At 42.3% G+C, this 18,893-nt stretch overlaps 2 protein-coding genes across 5 annotated transcripts; one reads left to right on the top strand and one right to left on the bottom strand.

The window, feature by feature from the left end:
- The first annotated feature begins 221 nt into the window (after nucleotides 1-221).
- Nucleotides 222-10,701, top strand: brpf3a (bromodomain and PHD finger containing, 3a). 4 transcript variants are annotated; one of them, XM_058631877.1, is made up of 13 exons: nucleotides 222-627; nucleotides 2,399-3,924; nucleotides 4,209-4,365; nucleotides 5,236-5,367; nucleotides 5,608-5,736; nucleotides 5,835-6,132; nucleotides 6,238-6,603; nucleotides 7,158-7,703; nucleotides 7,796-7,865; nucleotides 8,299-8,387; nucleotides 8,566-8,663; nucleotides 8,805-8,959; nucleotides 9,039-10,701. In XM_058631877.1, exons 2-13 carry the CDS (start codon nucleotides 2,417-2,419, stop codon nucleotides 9,220-9,222), a joined length of 3,732 nt encoding a protein of 1,243 aa, XP_058487860.1. In that variant the 5' UTR covers nucleotides 222-627; nucleotides 2,399-2,416; the 3' UTR covers nucleotides 9,223-10,701. The 4 variants fall into 4 exon arrangements, with proteins under 4 accessions (XP_058487860.1, XP_058487861.1, XP_058487858.1 ...); XM_058631878.1 differs by having other exon boundaries at nucleotides 5,835-6,147; nucleotides 8,590-8,663; XM_058631875.1 differs by having other exon boundaries at nucleotides 5,835-6,147.
- A 567-nt stretch (nucleotides 10,702-11,268) lies between these two features.
- Nucleotides 11,269-17,556, bottom strand: mon1bb (MON1 secretory trafficking family member Bb). Its single transcript, XM_058632623.1, has 6 exons — nucleotides 17,441-17,556; nucleotides 16,625-16,719; nucleotides 15,675-16,292; nucleotides 14,736-15,528; nucleotides 13,973-14,120; nucleotides 11,269-12,833 (listed from the first exon to the last, which is right to left on the bottom strand). Exons 2-6 carry the CDS (start codon nucleotides 16,701-16,703, stop codon nucleotides 12,606-12,608), a joined length of 1,866 nt encoding a protein of 621 aa, XP_058488606.1. The 5' UTR covers nucleotides 16,704-16,719; nucleotides 17,441-17,556; the 3' UTR covers nucleotides 11,269-12,605.
- Between the last annotated feature and the right edge of the window lie 1,337 nt (nucleotides 17,557-18,893).

The following is an 18,893-nucleotide window of genomic DNA, read 5'->3' as shown; positions in this document are numbered from 1 at the left end:
CCTTGTTTATATTATATAACATTTAAATGCGGGGTGGTTTAAGTCGTAATCTTCCCTACAAATGGCAGGTGTGTGTAACAGGTACATTTTGGGATAAGGGAGCTGAGGATGAGGCCATAAAGGCGCGGAATATAATGTGTCGTTGTTTTTGCCGTCGCTTGTTCGTGTGATGAGCTCCAGAACGAGTTCGATGAGTTCGCTTTCGTACTTTAACCAATCAGAGCTCGGTGCGCGTTGACAGCGCGGAGCAGCGGCGGCCTCTGGTTGGCTCGGGTGCTTTTTTCCAAAGGGGCGTATTTTTCAAGCCATCTTGACTGAATATTTAGCCTCATCCAAGGTACATTAATTCTATATCTTAGGGTGTTTTTTTTTGGCTTCTCCGTGTTTAGCAGCGGCGTTTGAAAGCTTTGCAGCACGGACATGAGACCGGATCGAGTGTGTGTGCTGGAGCGGAGTCGCTGTGGAGGAGTGAAGTGCTGAAGATGACGCTGTCGCTCCTGAAATGACCGGCTAGCTAGGCTAACGGCTAGCATGTCCGCCTTGACTGTAGTCTGACGCTAGCTGACATTAAAGGCTAGTTGCAGTTCTTCAGTTTGGCACTCGCACCGCAGCGGACCATCGTTCAAGGTAAACGGCGCCGGCGTTTTCTCCCGTGTTTTCAGCTGTGTTCGTAAATTCTGCTGTTTGGTTACGCGACTTCTGTGTGTGTCCTGTCCGACCGAGCAACGTTATCGCATCAGCCAGAGACAAGCGGTTTTTTTTTTTTTTTTGCAGGGGTCTGGACTCCAAAGCAAACGCCCGAAACGTTGCACGTCGGCAGTGTCGTGATGTAAATACAACACGCCGTTAATATGAACATTGACACACGGTGCACACAGTGGGTTTGCTCTCTGGCGGCTATTAGCGTGTATAATTCGGCTGCTAATCAACTTGCAACACAAACGTTGCCTCTGCTGTTGTGAGCCTAAAATGGCTGACAGATGTTAGATACTCGGGTTGGTATTTAGCGCTCTTCAACCAAACTACGCACAGCAACGGGGTGGGGGGGAAAAATAGAGGATGCTGTCATGTGATTGGACGAGCAGAAACATGGCAGTATGACAGGCTCCCAGTTGGACCAATGAGGGAAGAGCTGGGCAGCACGTTTCAACTGTTGTATGTGTGCAGCTGGAGTATTTGAGGTAACATGTTGTGTTTTCATGACAGCAGCACCGCAGTTGACCCCCTTTCTTATTTATTTATTTTTTAACTTTTTTTAATTTGTCTGGGAGAAGAACATTTAAATCATAGGCACACAGCGGATTACACAATGTGTTGAGAGTATTACAGATTTTGTAATTATTTAATAAATTGTCAATTAATAAGGTTGATAATTTATTTATTTATTTACTTACATCTTTTTTACCACTGTTTTTATTACTCAATTACTCAATTATTAATCAATCACTATTTTGATAATCGGTTTGAAACTGTTTTCGTTATTAAAACAAGATTTCTGATTGTTTTGGCTTCTTAAATGTGAATATATTCTTTGTTTTTTTGCTCCTTATAACATCACTAAAAGCTGAATCATTTTGGTTTGTGGACAAAACAAGACATTTGAGAACATCATTATTTCTAGGTTTGACAAACACTAATCGACATTTTGTAACGTTTTCTGACATTTTATGGACCAAACGATTAGTTGCGTATAAAAAAGAATCATTAGTTGCAGCTCTTATGTTTCCGTCTACTGCTGTTACTGTCTCTAAATATTGGGAATTAATTTACCAAGCTAAACACCAAGATAAATAGTAGGTGGTGCAAAGTGGGTCATCACCAATTGGCAACCAGCTGTGATGTCACCAATATGCCGTGTTGAGGTTTTGCAAAAAAGGAGTTGAGATGAGTCACCTACAACCAGGCTTCTATTGGATGATACTAGCTGTCAATCGCACTTGTGTTGACTCACATGTGCTTTAATTTATCATCATTTTCCCTCACAAAGGAAACATAATTTACAAAACTGACATCATGTTCTATTGAAGAGGACACAAAACTAGCAATCGAGACCTTACATATAATTATCGAATGCTACATTTACTATGTGTACTACTAGTGTGATAACTAATTTAATTGAATACTCAGTAAAACCAGATTCAGATACCATATTTCAGATGCTAGTGACGAAGTATAGTATTTGTCAGCATAGTAATGAAGTACAGCATGTGTTACTTTAAAGGTAAGACCGTCTTCCTAAATTAGAAACAACATTTCGTTGTAATCTAATCAAAATAAGCTTTTATAAGATGGGCAGGTTACGTAGTATTTTGTTCTCACTTTTTTCTTTTCCATTGTACATGAAGTAAAAACTATTACTGTTGCCATAGTAATCTAAATCTCTTTCTCATTTGTAAAGGTGCTGGTGTAAACTCCCATGCGGAAGTTGAGGAGGTGGGAATGTGAGACAGCTGTTTACAGAGTCAACATGGGTAGGGGTCGAGGACGAGGGAGAGGAAGGGGTAGGGGATCGTCTGGCCAGTTGCGGCCTCCCTCTCCCTACAGACTGCAACTCTCACCGTCCAGGGAGACTTTGACATATGCTCAGGCTCAGAAAATAGTGGAAGTGGACCTAGATGGAAGGCTCCATCGGATTAACATCACCGATCCTCTGCCCATCATAACCGAGGATGAGATGACGGCCCAGGACATTACTGAATGTAACAGTAATAAGGAAAACAGTGAGCAGACACAGAATAAGACCAGGTCGTGGAGGAAGCCCTCAAACAGTAAAAGCAGGAAGAGTGGGAAAAATACGACTCATCAGAACCAACGATCGGGCTCACACCAGCACACAGGAGAGGCCAATTCCTTTCAGCACTCATCCAACCAAAGCGCTCTTCCTGAGCCCACCTTTCGAACGCTGAGTACAGTTTGTCCCACAGAAGCACTTCCTCTCCCTAAGGCATATTACCGTTTCATTGAAAAGTCGGGAGAGGAACAGGACAGTGTGGCAGAGTATGACATGGATGAGGAGGACCTGGCCTGGCTGGAGATGGTGAACCAGAAGAGGGTGTGTGACGGTCACGCCTCTGTATCTGTGGACACGTTTGAGCTGCTGATTGATCGTCTGGAGAGGGAATCCATCCTGGAGTCCCGCAGCCAGGCTCTGTCCCAGAATACCGTCGACGAGGACGCCTTCTGTTGCGTGTGCTTGGACGACGAGTGTCTCAACAGTAATGTCATCCTGTTCTGTGACATCTGCAACTTGGCCGTCCACCAGGAGTGTTACGGCGTGCCCTACGTCCCCGAGGGCCAGTGGCTGTGCCGCTGCTGCCTGCAGTCCCCCTCCCGCCCTGTAGACTGTGTGCTCTGTCCCAACCAAGGAGGTGCCTTCAAACAGACAAGTGATGGACGTTGGGCCCATGTTGTCTGTGCCATATGGATCCCAGAGGTGTGCTTTGCCAACACAGTGTTTTTGGAACCTGTTGAGGGGGTCAAGAACATCCCCACTGCTCGCTGGAAGCTCACCTGTTACCTGTGTAAGCAAAAGGGAAGAGGAGCATCTATTCAGTGCCACAAAGCCAACTGTTACAGGGCCTTTCATGTCACCTGCGCTCAGAAGGCCGGGCTCTTTATGAAGATAGACCCAGTCCGGGAGACGGGGGTCAACGGTACCACCTTCTCCGTGAAGAAGACTGCTTTCTGTGAGCATCACTCCCCTGTTGGGTTTCGGCGGGACGGATCAGGAGACGAGTCCGTGGAAGGAAGACTGGTGGGTGGCAGAGGGAACCGAGGTCAAAGGTCCTATACTCAGAGCTCCCCCTCACCGTCAAACAAGAAGGCTACTAAAGGCCAGAAGAAGAAGAACGCTAAAGGGTCTGGTGGGTCAACGCGTCGCTCAAATGTGCCTGTGCTGCTCGTGCCTCAGATCCCTTCTCACAGGTGTGACACTTGTATTATGAAATAATTCATTCAGCCAGCATGATCGTAGATCTGACCATGTACTTGACCATATAACACAGTCGTGTCTAATGCCTTGAATTAATAATAATATTTGTATGAATATTCTTCTTGAGAAATTTGCCAGAAATGCCTAAATGTGTTTTTCTTACTGACATTTGCTAATATTGTAATTTACTTTATCTCAAGTTTGTGTCATGTGATGTTGTTATGGCAACCAGTATGACCCCTAAAGGTTTTCATCCATAACTCTTACATCTCCACAGACTGAACAAGATCTGCACAGGAGTTGAAGTCCAGAGAAAGAATCAGTTCATGCAGCGGCTTCACAACTACTGGTTACTAAAGCGGCAGTCACGGAACGGGATGCCTTTAATACGTCGACTCCATTCCCATCTGCAGGCACACAAGACTGCAGAGCAGGTGAGGAGTGAGATTATGGGATGTCAACAAAAGAGGAACTGCAACACAACAATTGCATTGTTAAATGATGCGTTTTTGATCGTGTGATATTTCACAGGAAGTGGTTGAATTACTGAAAATGAAAATCATTACCACCACGTTTAATCCATCTCAGTTGTGGATGGCTCTCATGTGTGAGTGCACCCAGGACACACAGAGCACATTAGTGCTATGATCACTCAGACCACAGTTGCCATGTGGCTACATTTTTCTAGCAGTGTGAAACCAGAACGTGTCACTGATCTCATCACACTGAAGGATCACCATTGCTGATCATTTTCAGCAGGAAGGTAAAACGCTTTCTGCTTTAAGCTGTGTAAATCCTGGCCCATAACTCATCAGAACTGAGATTTACATGTCTGGACCTCTGTGTGTGAGAATTTACATTTATGAAAAGCAGAGTGCAAGGATTTCAGAGAACCAGAAAGGAGCCAAGAAGCCCAGACTTCACACTTTTACTTAATAGCTGAATCAAATAGATTAGATGGCAAGCTCTCACGTAACCCTCGACTGTTCTACCGTTTTCACTGTGGACCTCTCATCGTTGGAAAGGGCGAAAGTGTAGAGTTTTAAAGTAGCAGTGAGTCGTATTCAGGGAATCTAATTTGAAATGATTCATTGGAGTCACATGTATTGTAATATCTGTATTACTTCACCACTAGATGCCACTGAGTTTATAACCTAGACACCACTCTGTTATGATGCTAAGGGTTGTCCTAACTTGTTTTAACCAACTGGTGTGGGTATAAAATCGCACACCAGTGGTTCCCACAATGGTCAAGATGGGACAGAAAATACAGAAATCTGTACTTACTTTTGTTTTGTGTCCAGCGGGAGCCGGATGAGAAGCTAAGTGCCGCAAGAGAGGAGCTTCGATACTGGCAGAAGCTGAGGCAAGACCTAGAAAGAGCCAGACTTCTGGTGGAGCTGATCCGTAAGAGAGAGAGGCTAAAGAGAGAACAGGTGAGGCACTGAAAGTGTCAGCCTGAGATGAGCTCTAACTGTTATTCAGCGTTACTCTCATTATACTTCCATCCCAAACTTCTCTGCTTAAATTGCAATAATTAAATGAGTCACTTATCAAATATGAATAAATGCATAAGTGTCATAATTTAAAGACTTGTTTGAGTCCAGGCTTTTTACCTTGAAATTGTGATAACTGTGATCGGCGGCCTTGTTTTCGCTCTCGTCGTCTCTCTTCAGATGAAAATTCAGCAGGCTGCTCTCGAGTTGAAGTTGACCCCAGCACTGGTGCTTCTCCGATCTACCCTGGAACAACTGCAGGAGAAGGACACGGCCAAAATCTTCTCTCAGCCGGTCAATCTATCAGAGGTTGGTGAAGTCAGATTAAATTCACACTTTTCACACATTTACTTTTTCCCTTTTTTTGCAAATCCTCTAATAATCTGATGACATTCTGATTTCTCGAGGTCCCAGATTACTTGGAGTTCATTTCCCAACCCATGGATTTCTCCTCCATGCGCGCCAAACTGGAGGGGCATGCGTACTGCTCCATCGCAGACCTGCAGAGAGACTTTGAACTCATGATTTCTAACTGCCTCAAATACAACTCCAAGGACACCATGTTTCACAAGGCAGCGTTGCAGTTACGGGAGGTGGGTGGCGCTGTCCTCCGCCACGCCCACAGACAGTCTCAAAGCATTGGCTTAGACCCCAACACCGGCATGCATCTCCCAGATGCCCCAAACAAACATGGCTTCTACCACTGTACGTGGGATGACGGTGAGTTGCAAATTGGAGCTCCGTGTTTCCTTGTAATTAAAGTCACACGGCTAAACTACTTGTTTTTTTGTTTTTTTTGCCCCCTCTCAGTTGACTCTCTTCTGGACCCAGAGAACAGACTGCACTTAAGCACAGATGAGCAACTAAAGGCCCTGCTGGATAAACTGGATGTCGTCGCGTCCATGAGAACCAGTGGCGGACGAACCAAGCGAATCAGGCTGCTGCGCCGGGAAATCAATGCACTCAGACAGAAGATGAACCAGCAGCAGCAGCAGCAAAGCGCTCAGTGCGTGAGCAGTAATGACAAAGAAGATGAAGGAAAAGGCAATGATGAAGAGGAAGAGGTGGAGGAGAGGAAGACCAAGAAGAAAAAGAAGAAAGAGAAGGAAAAGAGATCAAAGAAGATGGACAGTGTGAATAGTGGACGTTTGACTGCAGTGACTAACTGTGGGACAGGTAAAATCATTTTGAATAATTTGAATATAAATCTAATTTCTGTGTATTTATGCTAATGAACTATAAAACATTTGACTAGAAATTTCTTATTTCTTAACTGATAATAATGCAGTTATCAATTGTTCATTGATTGTGATAAAACCACAGAAAAGCAGCTGTCAGAAATTTAAATCTATCAATCCTTTTAAATCAAGTTGATTTGCGCTGAAACAATTAATTGATTACTTACTATTTTGATAAACAATTAATCGGTTTGAAGCTTTTTTCATGATTAAAACAAGATTTCCGATTGTTTAAGTTTCTTAAATGTGAGTATTGTCTTCATTTCTTTGCTCTGGATAACAAAGAAATCATTAAAAGTTAATCATTTTGGTTTGTGGACAAAAAGAGACATTTGAGAACATCATCATTTCCAAGTTTGACGAACACCGATGGACCAAACGATTAATCAAGAAAATAATCGACAGATGAATCGATTATGAAAATAATTGTTAGTTGCAGCTCTAATGTTTATTAATCATTAATGAATGAAATCAAATGTCTCCTCTACGCAGATGACTCTCCTCCCGTGTTAGAACTTACCTGTCCGGTGTCGTCACCACTGCCAGGCGATGCTCCTCTGGAGCCTCCTGTACTGGGCATCGTGACCGGAGGGCGGAGGTCACCCGGGCGCTCCTACAAGCGTCAGCGGTCGTCCCGCAGCGGGAGCAAAAGCCAAGGCGAAGACGAGGCCGAGGTCGGTGAAACGCCGTCCTCTCAACCAGAGGCTTTTCACGAGGTCACGCCTCTGGGGAAACCCCCGACTCTGCCTGTGGCGGGAGTCGGCCGCCGCACCTCCGTTTTGTTTAAGAAAGCGAAAAACGGGGCACGGCTGACGAAAAACAAGTCCCCGCCGCAACAGAACAGTAAAACGTGCGAGGACAAAACCAACGGGTTGGACAGCACCCCTGCTAGTCCAAAGTCACCCAGTGTGACCACCTTACCTCCCACTCCAAACCCCTCCCCTGCACCTCACTCCCCGTCCTCGCACCACCTGAGGTCCAGAGGCCTCAGCACCGAGGGCGAAGCGGACAAACACTCGCCGCCAGTCAGAGAAGCAGGTGGGAACAAGACAGATGATTTTAATCCTCTGATACGTTCTTCATTCAGTCCACATCAGTCATGATTTCATTTGTGTGTGTGTGTGTGTCAGGCCTCACTAATGGGAAGCACCACTCTGCAGACCATGACGACGACGATGACGACGACGACCAAACATTGAAGTGAGTACAGAGAGCTGCATAATCCTGGTCATTGTAATTATACAGGCAGTTATTCTCACTTTCATCGACACACAATGGACGAACATCATTATCACTTATTACTTCTATTTTCAACAGTGAATCACTACTGAGAATTAGAACCTCGACTGCAGCTTTTTTGTTTCGTCCTTTTGTTTGACTTTTCTGGTTACTTCTTATAGTTCTTGGCTACATCAGACAGATGATTGTTTAAAAACAAAAACTCACTGTACACTATTTGTTTAGAACCAAACAAGCACTTTTCAACTATACATTTCTAGCACGACCCACACATTTCCCAAATAAGTTGAAGGAGATTCAACACGAGCTAAACAGTGAATATCGGATTTAATAAATTTTTTAATTTAATTGCAGGTTAAAAATAACCCAACTCTTGCTCTTCTCTTGTTTTCAGGAGTAGTGTCTCACCACCCAAACGCAGTCGGGGTAAACCCGCTCTGGCCAAAGTCCCTAACAGTGAGAATGGAGACGTCTCTGGGTCTGGTGTGTATCAAGAGAGCGTAGTCAAAATACACTGAAGTCCCTCTGTGCAAGATTATGCACAGAAAACCAAAAACTTGCAATTTTCATGACCAGTTTGGTTAAGTTCAGTTTTAAGTTTGGGCCTCAGAGCTGCCATGAATTCAAACTAATTGGATATATTGGAATATCCTGTTCACAGGAAAGTCTACACTTCTGTCTTTAGATATTGAGACAGAGCTCGCACCACTGGACCTAGTTTGGGCCAAATGCAGAGGATATCCTTCATACCCAGCTATGGTGAGAATGGATTTCTGTTTTCTTTTTTACTTTATATTCCAGACTTGTGTTTGATTGAAGTCTCAGAGCTGAAATAAAGAAAAGGTCCTTGTTGCTTTTATGAGGATATAACGGTAAATGACGGAATACTTTGTTTTACAGATTGTTGACCCTGACATGCCCCAGGAAGGGCTTCTTCACAACGGCATCCCGATCCCCGTGCCTCCCGCGGAGGTGCTCAAACTGGGCGAGTGGAGACAAACGGATGAAGGCGAAAAGCTTTTCTTAGTGCTCTTCTTTGACACTAAAAGAACTTGGTAAGATTCACACGGGCAGATTGAAGGCAGCGCTGAACGTTTCCGCCGATTTCTGACAATTGTCCCTTTCGATTTTCAGGCAATGGCTCCCTCGTAGCAAACTACTGCCCTTGGGGATGGATGACACTGTAGACAAGCTGCGCTTAATGGAGGGCAAGAAACCCAGCGTTCGCAAGTCTGTTCACACTGCGTACGACAGGGCCATATTACATTTAAACCACGTTAGAGGAAATGTCAACTTCACTCCCTCCAATTTTATATAAATTTTAGCTAAAAAGGAAAAAGTTATCATTTTTAACAGGCTGCCTGGTTACATGTAAAGAAGCTTCTTCATCTCTACGGTTAAAAAAAAAAAAAAAAGGGTGGAAAAGTAAATATAAGGATTGCCAATATTTGAAGGTTTTCTGTACAAAAGTGAAGCGCTGGTTTTTAAAATGGAGAGAGAGAGTGCTGAAAAAGTGCTTCAACACAATTTTGTAGATGAATTTGTTCACTTATTCACTTACTTTTTTAAAAGAAAGACGGTTTTACACAACCACTGTTGTTGCTATGTGTTTTATTTTAGGCCAAAGTGAGTCAAGAAGTGTAAATATTCGATCATGAAAGGGATTGTCTTGATTCAAAACTGTATTTAGATTGTATTAGCCATAGAAATGTCACTGTTTATCGAGGCGTGAGAGTCCCCACTTAATCATGTCATATCTGGGCCTTCACTGTCCCGAGTGGTACTGGCAATATTAAATTAAAAATATTTATTTAATGTTAACTCGTGTTTTTCCGAATTGATGCTAAAGTAAAAAATGAAAGACAAATGTTCATCTGACACTTTGAATCTGAAGAGGTTATCAATATTTGAATTGATATTGTATATTAATACTAAGAGCTGCTCTGTAGATTATTACAGAAAAATACGATTCACATTAGTAGAAGCACTGATATATATTGTGGCCAAAACATTCTTGAATTTTTAAGTCCAACTATGACATGTTGTGGGTGGGACTTGGAGAGGTTTCTACTTATTTTTCCATATTGTGAAACTGTATTATGATACTAGGATGTGGAAGTACCTTTTTTTAGATGTGATACCACTACAGAGGTTATTTTGTGGTTATGATGACAAAGTCCACTGAAATCACCCGAATGAAGAACTTGCAGTTGATTGCAAATCTGGCTGGAATGACTTGAAAAGCACAATTGGCCATAAAAAAAAAAAGATAACTTAAGGACTGGCAACTCCTGGAGCCACGTGTGGCATAAAAGTGTGTGTGTGTGTGTGTCAACTATATACAAATACTGTATGTATACGAAGTTACTGTAGTAAAGGTGCATGTGTATAGTTCTGTAAATATGTAAATGTATGTTTATATTGGCTTACATGAAGTAATTTAAGGAATGCAAAAATCAAATTTAGATTTTAATTTATAAATTTGTGGCAGCCGAGAGTGTTATTTAAGAAGTAATATGGAAAAGATTTATGTATGATGCTCAGTAGCTCTTGTAGTAGTGATGGTATTGATCAACATGTCAGAACATGTTCTTTTTACAGTGAGGCGGCATAAATACCTGGGCTCTGTGGGCAGCAGTGACTGCACTTGCCTATGAGAGGGTGTGTTTTTTTTTTGTTTGTTTGTTTGTTTTGCTGGCACAGGTTTTTGATCTTGTCATTTGAATTATTCTGCAAGATCCCAAAATCTGCCTGAGACAATATTTTCTCATACAAGAATAAATGCTGTTTGAAACAACCACATGTGCACGTGTGTTATTTAAATCGTTTCACCACACTGAAGCATCTTCGGTTTCCCTCAAGCTATGGTGTTGTTTGAAGATGAATCAAGAGTGAAAGGAGGTTAGACAAGACGGGAAGATTAATCCACATTTCTTAACTGAATTACATCAATAAAATAATGTTTGACAGGAGATCAATGTAGTAGAAGCTCCTTTTAATGCTCTGAGCTGGTTAGTTCAAGCGTAAACGATCGTGTGTAACTTGTCAGGAGGGAAACAATCAATTGACAGGTTCATTTCCACTGTCACATTAACTTGACAGATGAAATATAACTATTATACTGCTGCACAGTCTATCAATCAGCATATACAGGAAAGTGTTCATCACCACAAACCCATTTGTTTAGGCAAATATATTCCATAACATGTTCCTCTTTATTTCTGCAGTGCAGCCTGACTTTTCTTTTAAAAAGGGGAAAGAGGTTTTTGTTATTTTAGTCATTGAGTACAAATTCAAACCCCCCTTCTTTCTTTTTTTAAATGTGTATTATGTTACACAAGAACTCATACATACATTACACCTCTGAAGTGATTCATTTTTTTTAATTATTTTTTTTTAGTAGACCCATTAGGACAAGTGTACATTTGTGCAACCTGGGATTTATTTCATATTTCATATTTCATACTAGACATACTCTTTTAAGACTTGAACTGACAGGGAATTTCTCAGTGGACACAAAGATGAGGTTAACATTTATAGACAATTTTTACAAAAGTATAATCCAAAAGGAGAAGTACCTGTACTCACTACATCAGATGACGACCGACTCGCAGGATCTGCATGAAAAAGCATCATGGGAGCTTAGAGGCATTTTCTTAACTTAACAGATTGGCTCCAGCCAGAGAAGATTCGACTTTTATCAATGGAAAAAAAATGGTGATTATGATTTTGACAATGATCAGGAGCAACATGTTGAATGAATGAAACCTGATCATTTCAAATTTTAACATTTATTGGTGAGGTTGCATGTTGCAGCTGGATGTCCCTCACATCACCTTCCAAGTGTTGGAGAACCTATGCAGTCTTCAGTTAAGACTCCTGATATAAATATAAAAAGGCTCATTCTGGGGCAATGAAAACAATTCATAGAATCACATGATTCTTATTATTTTATCTTGAATTTCTGCCAAATGAGAACAATGCCCCCTAAATTTCACACACTGGGCCTTTAACTTGAGTGGAAACATGAGTGGGACATGAAACAACACTATGTTTTCAGGTTCTGTCGCAGGCAGGTGCGACTGATTCATGCCCCATAATGACACATGGTGGCCCATCCCTGCTCTGGCTGTTCCAGTTGTTAATCAGGTTTATGTCGAGTCCAAAAAAACAAAAAAAATATAAACTTGCATATCCAGTTTACCATTTGAACGTTTTTGAATTCTACTTCTGATAACTGCTAACTGAGAAAGGTAGTATAATTGTCCTCCTTATCCTACACAAGAAAGAGAAAATGACCTGCTGTAACATATGAATGATCCGTCATCTGTGTAATACATTCACTGTCTGTGTGGAGAACCGCTCACGTGTTGCAGTAATAAAACAATATAAAAACATTTAAATATCCTTGCAATCATATTTCTACCACAGTTTTTAAATTTAAAACGTACTGATGCCGTTGTTTTTTTTTTTGCCCTGACTCGTTCTGATCGAAAGCAATGATGCAATGACATGCTTTCTTGTCAAGTTACGGAAATAATACTAGCTTCAGAGACGTCATTCCTTCTTAAATAGTGTAAAACGTAGTGTTTTGATTCGAGTAGTCAGTGTCTGTCAAGTCCAACAGGTGTCAAAATGGGGTTCAAAAAATATCATGGAGCCAGTGTAGAAACTATTGTTGAGTAAGGCCGAGCCAGAGTCCTATAAAAGAGATAAGAAGCCGTTATCTGTGGAGTCCTGCTGATCAGATTTGCCACCTCGAGAGCTCTTGCTGGGGTTTGGGGTGGTTGAATACTTTGGGGGGTATCTGATGAAGAGACGGTCCTCCTCCTTTTTAATCCACCTGAGGAGCTTAGTAATAGCTGTAATAGCACAGGCCTTTGTCACCAGGGGACTGAAGCATGTGTACAGCTCAAATTTACTGGTGACCTGCAGTGGGGAGGAAAAAGGGACATTTGAGTGCACCAAGGAAGAGGCAACAATTTGTGAGTCAGTGTGTTTACATGCACCTTAGTTAGTTAGTTAGTTAGTTAGTGTTGCAGTCTGACACTCACCAAGTAGTTTTCTTAAATGATGTTTCCATAATCAGAAGAGGGGATTTAGAGCTCCAGTGTGTAACTTTATAAATGACAAAACTAAGAAAACCAATTCCACTGGAGGACACTGATTTCTTCTTAGCTTTTTTTTTTTTTTTTTTACACGGACAAATGTCCTGTGGCAACAAAAGCCACCAAGCAGAACTTTGTGTTTCACCGATAAATGATAGTACCAAATTGAAATGAATCGGCCCCAACAATTCCATTCCTCTGGTACCCTTCCCTTGGGCTACCAGAGTAATGGAATGGTACGGGTGGAGCTAGACCACAACAGTCAGCTGATTGGGCGACAGAAAAGGGTCACTCCCTTGCGACCGATGTTTTTTTTTTAATGCCTGGAGTCTATTCTCATACACAGCTCGACGTCTTGTTGAGACAAACCGAGCAGGGGAAAAAAGAGCTGCTGGATGTCCTCCATCGTCATTGTTGTGACGCATTAGTTGTCGCCACACGGTCCAACGTCACGCTACATATTTTGCCGACATGGCCATCAGACAGTGCACACATACTGTTCTCCGTCGAAACACAAGCCTGACTGCGGGCTTTACTGTTCTGAACCGCGCTGTACTGTACTTAAACCCAACTGTACCATGGTGGAGCTTTTTGACCCATATAAAGGGTTCATTGTCACAATTACAATAACTGCTTCCGCGGTAACTCTCCCACTGAACATTTGACATTTGATGTAAAACTCAGACCCACAGAAGCCTTGCACAGCTAAGATAATTAACTTTATCAATCCGTTGTCAGAAATGTAATCAGCAATTAGTAGTCAAAATGTTGTTATCATATGTAAGAGCGATGAGCATGTAAGTCTGCATTGATTAGTGAAAACAACAGTGAAAGACATCAGTTAAATCTGCGGGAGATTTTATAAGGACATTGTTTACTATGATCTCACGCATGACACAGAAAACAAACAAAAAAAAATCAGCAGTCAGAGTCTGAACAAGTGTGTGTTTGTAAACATACCCAGGCCAGCAGCGTTTCTCTCTCAGCAACGTGGTAAATGAGCTTGAGGGGCCGTGAGGAGCTGTGGATGCGGCTGTGCATATAACGATAAAGGTCCAGCAGTCTCATCTTCTCCTCCTCACTGCTGTACGGTGCCTCCATCTCTGGGCTACATACACAAACACAAACACATAGGTTACAGAGAGACATTTAAGAAAGTTAAAAGAACCACAGTGATTTCATCATACAAAAACATACAGACTGTGATGAAGGTAGTTTTTTTTTAATCCCTGAAACTAATAATTTGTGATACTTTTGAGACAAAATTACACAATTAAATGTCTGAAACACAGCTTCTAAAATAATCCAAAAGGGGTAAGCGTTTGCTTTATAACATTGTTCTGAACTAAAGCAAATAACATTATTATTACAATGTAAAGGGAAGTGTTATTATTTATTTTCATGGTTTTGAGAGAATGCACCTATTTCTTCAGTTGAGCCACAAGAGATGAGCAAAGTGACAGCGCAGGATTAATGGAATACAGCATGTTCAATACAAAATATTGCTTATATTTGTAGTACACAAGCCATGGTTTTTATGAAACAGATTTTTTTGTTACGTCAGAAACACTGTAAAACAATATTATCAACACAGGTGCAATTTAAAATGCTTTACAAAGCCATGGTTCACTTTTCAAGCATAAAGTGCCTCCTGTAGTTGGTTGTACAAGGACAGAAAAACACAGAAACACAAAAACACACACACACACACACACTCACTCACCTGGTGAACTGAGTGAGCTGGCGGTAGTTGTCTGGCACATCAAAGGGTTTGTACATGAAGTGTCTGAGGTCTGAGACGCCCACCTGGCTCACACTGTACGACTGGGCTTTGGCGATGAGGCTTAGGGAGTTCTGAGCGCACATAGCCTCCTCTATCCTCCTCTTGCAATCAGCTACAGCGTAAAAAGCCTCCTTGTCTGTCGAGAGCAGCAGCAAACAAACAGTGCATTCTGGAGGATCTAAGTAAGAAATGTACGCATAAAAGTAACAGTCGGGATTAAAGAGAGGGAGGCAGATGGGAGTCCAGATCTCCCCAGCCTGAAAAGCAGAGGAGGCTCCGATGAGGTTTAGTAGGAGGTGGACATCAGTGGGTTCCAGCCTGGTGTCGTCGATGACAGTTTTCTCTTGGACAATAGTCAGCAGCTGGTTCTTGGCGATGAGGATGGAGAAGACCAGATTAGTAGTGATGGCTTTCTGCAAGATCTGACTGAGAGAGTCCCTGAGAGAGGATGCTAGGGGTAAGCAGTGAATTGCTGCTAGCAGGAAGCTGGGGTCTGAATCTACCAGGTTGAGGAGGCCATCCAGGATCTTCTCTGAGCCGGCCAAGAGTCGCCGCAGGTCATAGTTCTTCTTGTGTTCAAAGATGCGGGATATGCTGGCCTGGGTGAGCATGCTGATGATCTGATAGTACACGTAAAGCAGCTCTCCGCGCAGTTGCTCCTCAGACTGACGACTGCTGGAGACGCACACCAACACCAGGGGTCCTTTCTGCAAGAACACGACAGTGTGCCGCTCTGTTGGAAAGAAGAGAACACATCCGTTAAATAAAGATAATAATGACTTTACTGGCATATCTCAACTAACAACAGCAGCACCCCCATGCTTAATATCCTTGAAAGCTATTTTTGGGGAAGAAAGAAATATCCATTATTGCTCTAACCTGAATAGACTGAGCGGATGATATTATCTCCACTTTGGACAAAGGACACAAGTGCCATCATTACTCCCATTGTGGATGAAAGAGCCTCTTCACTGCCATATCGGGAATAGATCGGTTTGCCTGCTTCACTTAGTACAAAGATGTGCTTCCTGTGCTGCCGCCAGCTGTCACCCGTCACATCCTCATCCCGATGAGACATAAAGGCCGGAGATTCCTGGGTCCCTGCCTCCAACAAGGGCGATGACCTCCCCTTCACACCAATACCTTGTTCCTCCAGCTTGGCCTTGGCCAGCATTGTGACGACAAATTCCCCAGAGTCATTCTGGTCATTGTCTGCAGCATCATCCTTGGTTCCTCCGTTTGCTGTCTCAGTGGATTCATTGTTTTGAGACTCAGCGTTGTCAGTCTCCTCAGTCTCTAGCTGAGTCTCCTCAGTCTCTAGCTGTTTTTCCTGGTTAGAAACGGGCTCTGCATCCAGATGCTGATCCTGTGCTGGAACTTCTGAGGGGGGTAACTCGCCAGGCTCCTGTGTGTCAGCAGTGGCGCGGTCATCTCTTGCCACTTGATCAGGAAACATATGATTCCCCAAGAGAGACAGTGAAGTCGCCAAGGTGTCAGCTAAGATGACAAAAGGAAAAATAAAGATTGAAACATCACTGTTTATTTAAAAAAGTGACAATTAAGTAATGTGAAATTCCTGTCATAACTATCAGTTGCAGTCTTTTTTAAGATTTAAGATTAAATACATAAAATAAAAATTTTAAATATATCGAATTCATGATATTATTTAGAATATTGTAAAAAAAAAAAAAAATGCTTTAATATATACCTTTTTAGATATATATATATACTATTTTAGATGTAAATGGGTGTCCGTAATCTATCTTCACTTGGTTTGGTAAACAGTGTGATGAGAATAAATTTAATAAAAAATGTAATCAAATATTCACCAGGTGGATTGATCTCCAAGTGTGGATTGCGAATGATCACTCCCTGTCCCTCTCCTTCTTGATGACCATCTCTCTCCATGATAACATCCCAGTCACTGGAGAATAAAAAACATACAATAATCATGCAGAAATGTGGAGCTGCTGGTCTACTGCTGCATTGTTAGATGAGTTCATGACACTTGGGAATATGAGCCCAAAGTCTCAAGATAACACATCTGAACAACAAGTATGGCATGATGTTAAATCAGTAATTGTCTTTATGGACTTTGGTGTGGGGAGGCAGCACTAAAATCAGTTTCTCTTCTCGGAGAGAGTGGGTGTCCTGGTCCCAGGCTGGAAACAGGGAAGTTAGTGCTGATAATGTATAAATATCGCATTCCAACACACTTCAAAAAAAAAAAAAAACTCATATGAATAGGAACACTTATAATGAACCAGTGCCAGGGTCACATGACGACAGGGGGACAACTAACAAACAAGATGCCGAACAGAATTACCCGTGTAACTTCTAACAGCCTGGTTAAAGCTACACTACACATAAACGACTGTCTCTGCTCCAGGGCTCAGTAGCTAACACTTAGTACATTACAGTACAGGAGTTAGCTAATCATAGCCGGTCTGCTAATTCCATGCGGTCGAAGAAAACCGACAGTTTGACGGTGAATTCTGATGCCAGTGGCTGTATTTACACTGCTAGCACTGGCTGCTAGCAAGCGAGACAGATCAATTTCATGGCCTCGGCTTAAGAGTGAGCAAAGCGGGCAACCGTGGTCAACTACCGCTGGACAACGTCACGCCACTCGGTTAAAAACTTACGGTTTTTGTCCGGTCAAAACGTTGCGTTGAATATCTAATGGGCAACATTAAGTTCCGTCGGCATCCCGGTAGCGAGCGAGCTAGCGAACGAGCTGTCAAGAACGAGAGGCAGAAAACAAAATTTTCTTACCACAGCAGACATCCGGAATCTCTCATGACAAGCTCAGCCGACCAATCAAGCTACTCGGTGCTTGGCGTGACCACGCCCCCTCGTGCTACGTAATGAAGTGAGCTGCATTGTGGGGTGATGGCTGTACTGAAAACTGGAACATTTTACCATATGAACAGTGGCGTGAACATGTGCTAAAGTCCCCTCTAAAGTGAGTGTTCTACTGGCTATCAATCACATGTGGCCTCTAAGGCTAAATATAAATATAAATTTAAAAAAAATTGCCTTGCTAGTGGAGAAAAGTGGTGCAGTGCCCTCCCTATAAGATGCAAGGTTATAATAGTTTTGGATTTTCATTATTTATTTTAAGTTAGTTGTAAGAGCAGGTTTGCTAGTCAGTCAGTCAGTCATCATCTACCGCTTCATCCTCAACCAGAGGGTCGCGGGGGGTGCTGTGCAGCTACATCGGGCGATAGGCGGGGTACACCCTGGACAGTTCGCCAGTCCATCGCAGGGCCACACACAGATAGAGACAAACAACCATTCACTCTCACACTCACTCCTATGGTCAATTTGGAGTGTCCAATTTACCTATCCCCACATTGCATGTTTTTGGACTGTGGGAGGAAGCCGGAGTACCCGGAGAGAACCCACGCACACACGGGGAGAACATGCATACTCCATGCAGAAAGGCCCTTGTTCCAACCGGGGTTTGCTAGTTTTTAGTTATTTTTTTTTGTAAATGCTTAGTTATAGTTTCGTTTTTATTTCTTTGTAAATGCTTAGTTTTGGTTCCGTTTTTATTAGTTTTAGTGTTAGTTTGAGGGTTTTTTTGTAATATGGAGTACTTGCCAGGTGCAAGATGCAAACTGGGTCCGTGTACGTTTTGACCGTCCGTTTTTTCGTTTAAACCAATTAATGAGATAAATCAAAAAATGAGAAAACCAAATTCAAATAAACGGCCCGATTTTTGCCTTTTTTCCTATTGAGGGACGAAGTGAAGGACAGGAAGCTATGTGACCCATAAGTAAAAGCAAATACTTCAAAATAAAAGCAAAGAGTATAGTAGAGAAACAAATAATAGCCAGACAGACAGACAGACAGATAGATAGAGTGATGTTTACCCTCGCTACCAGTAGGTGGCAGTATGATAGTATTTAACTGTATGCCTGGTTTGCTCATAGGCCTATAATTGTCCAGGTTATTGATAGAGGTGTATTGACTGATATTCGTTTCATCTGGTATTTGTTGGTTTATTTGCAACATTGTTAGGCCTGTATACAGCATGTAATACATCTGTATGTTTGTATCATTTCAGAGCCATGAAATCTGCTTGCGCACGTC

This window comes from Solea solea, chromosome 6, assembly GCF_958295425.1.
Source record: "Solea solea chromosome 6, fSolSol10.1, whole genome shotgun sequence".
NCBI classification, from domain to species: domain Eukaryota; kingdom Metazoa; phylum Chordata; class Actinopteri; order Pleuronectiformes; family Soleidae; genus Solea; species Solea solea.
The sequence above is the reverse complement of the archived record's forward strand: the minus strand, read 5'-3'. Positions and strand labels throughout refer to the sequence as shown.

What these genes read in the sequence shown, in the direction of transcription:
- brpf3a (XM_058631875.1), top strand. Translation starts at nt 2,417, where the DNA reads ATGCGGAAGTTGAGGAGGTGGGAATGTGAGACAGCTGTTTACAGAGTC. An exon ending in CCTCAGATCCCTTCTCACAG is followed by an intron (nt 3,925 to 4,208) that starts GTGTGACACTTG and finishes ACATCTCCACAG; the next exon opens with ACTGAACAAGATCTGCACAG. An exon ending in GACGACGACCAAACATTGAA is followed by an intron (nt 7,866 to 8,298) that starts GTGAGTACAGAG and finishes TCTTGTTTTCAG; the next exon opens with GAGTAGTGTCTCACCACCCA.
- mon1bb (XM_058632623.1), bottom strand. Translation starts at nt 16,703, where the DNA reads ATGGAGAGAGATGGTCATCAAGAAGGAGAGGGACAGGGAGTGATCATT. An exon ending in CTTGGAGATCAATCCACCTG is followed by an intron (nt 16,293 to 16,624) that starts GTGAATATTTGA and finishes TTGTCATCTTAG; the next exon opens with CTGACACCTTGGCGACTTCA. An exon ending in CAGCTCACTCAGTTCACCAG is followed by an intron (nt 14,121 to 14,735) that starts GTGAGTGAGTGT and finishes TTGTGTATGTAG; the next exon opens with CCCAGAGATGGAGGCACCGT.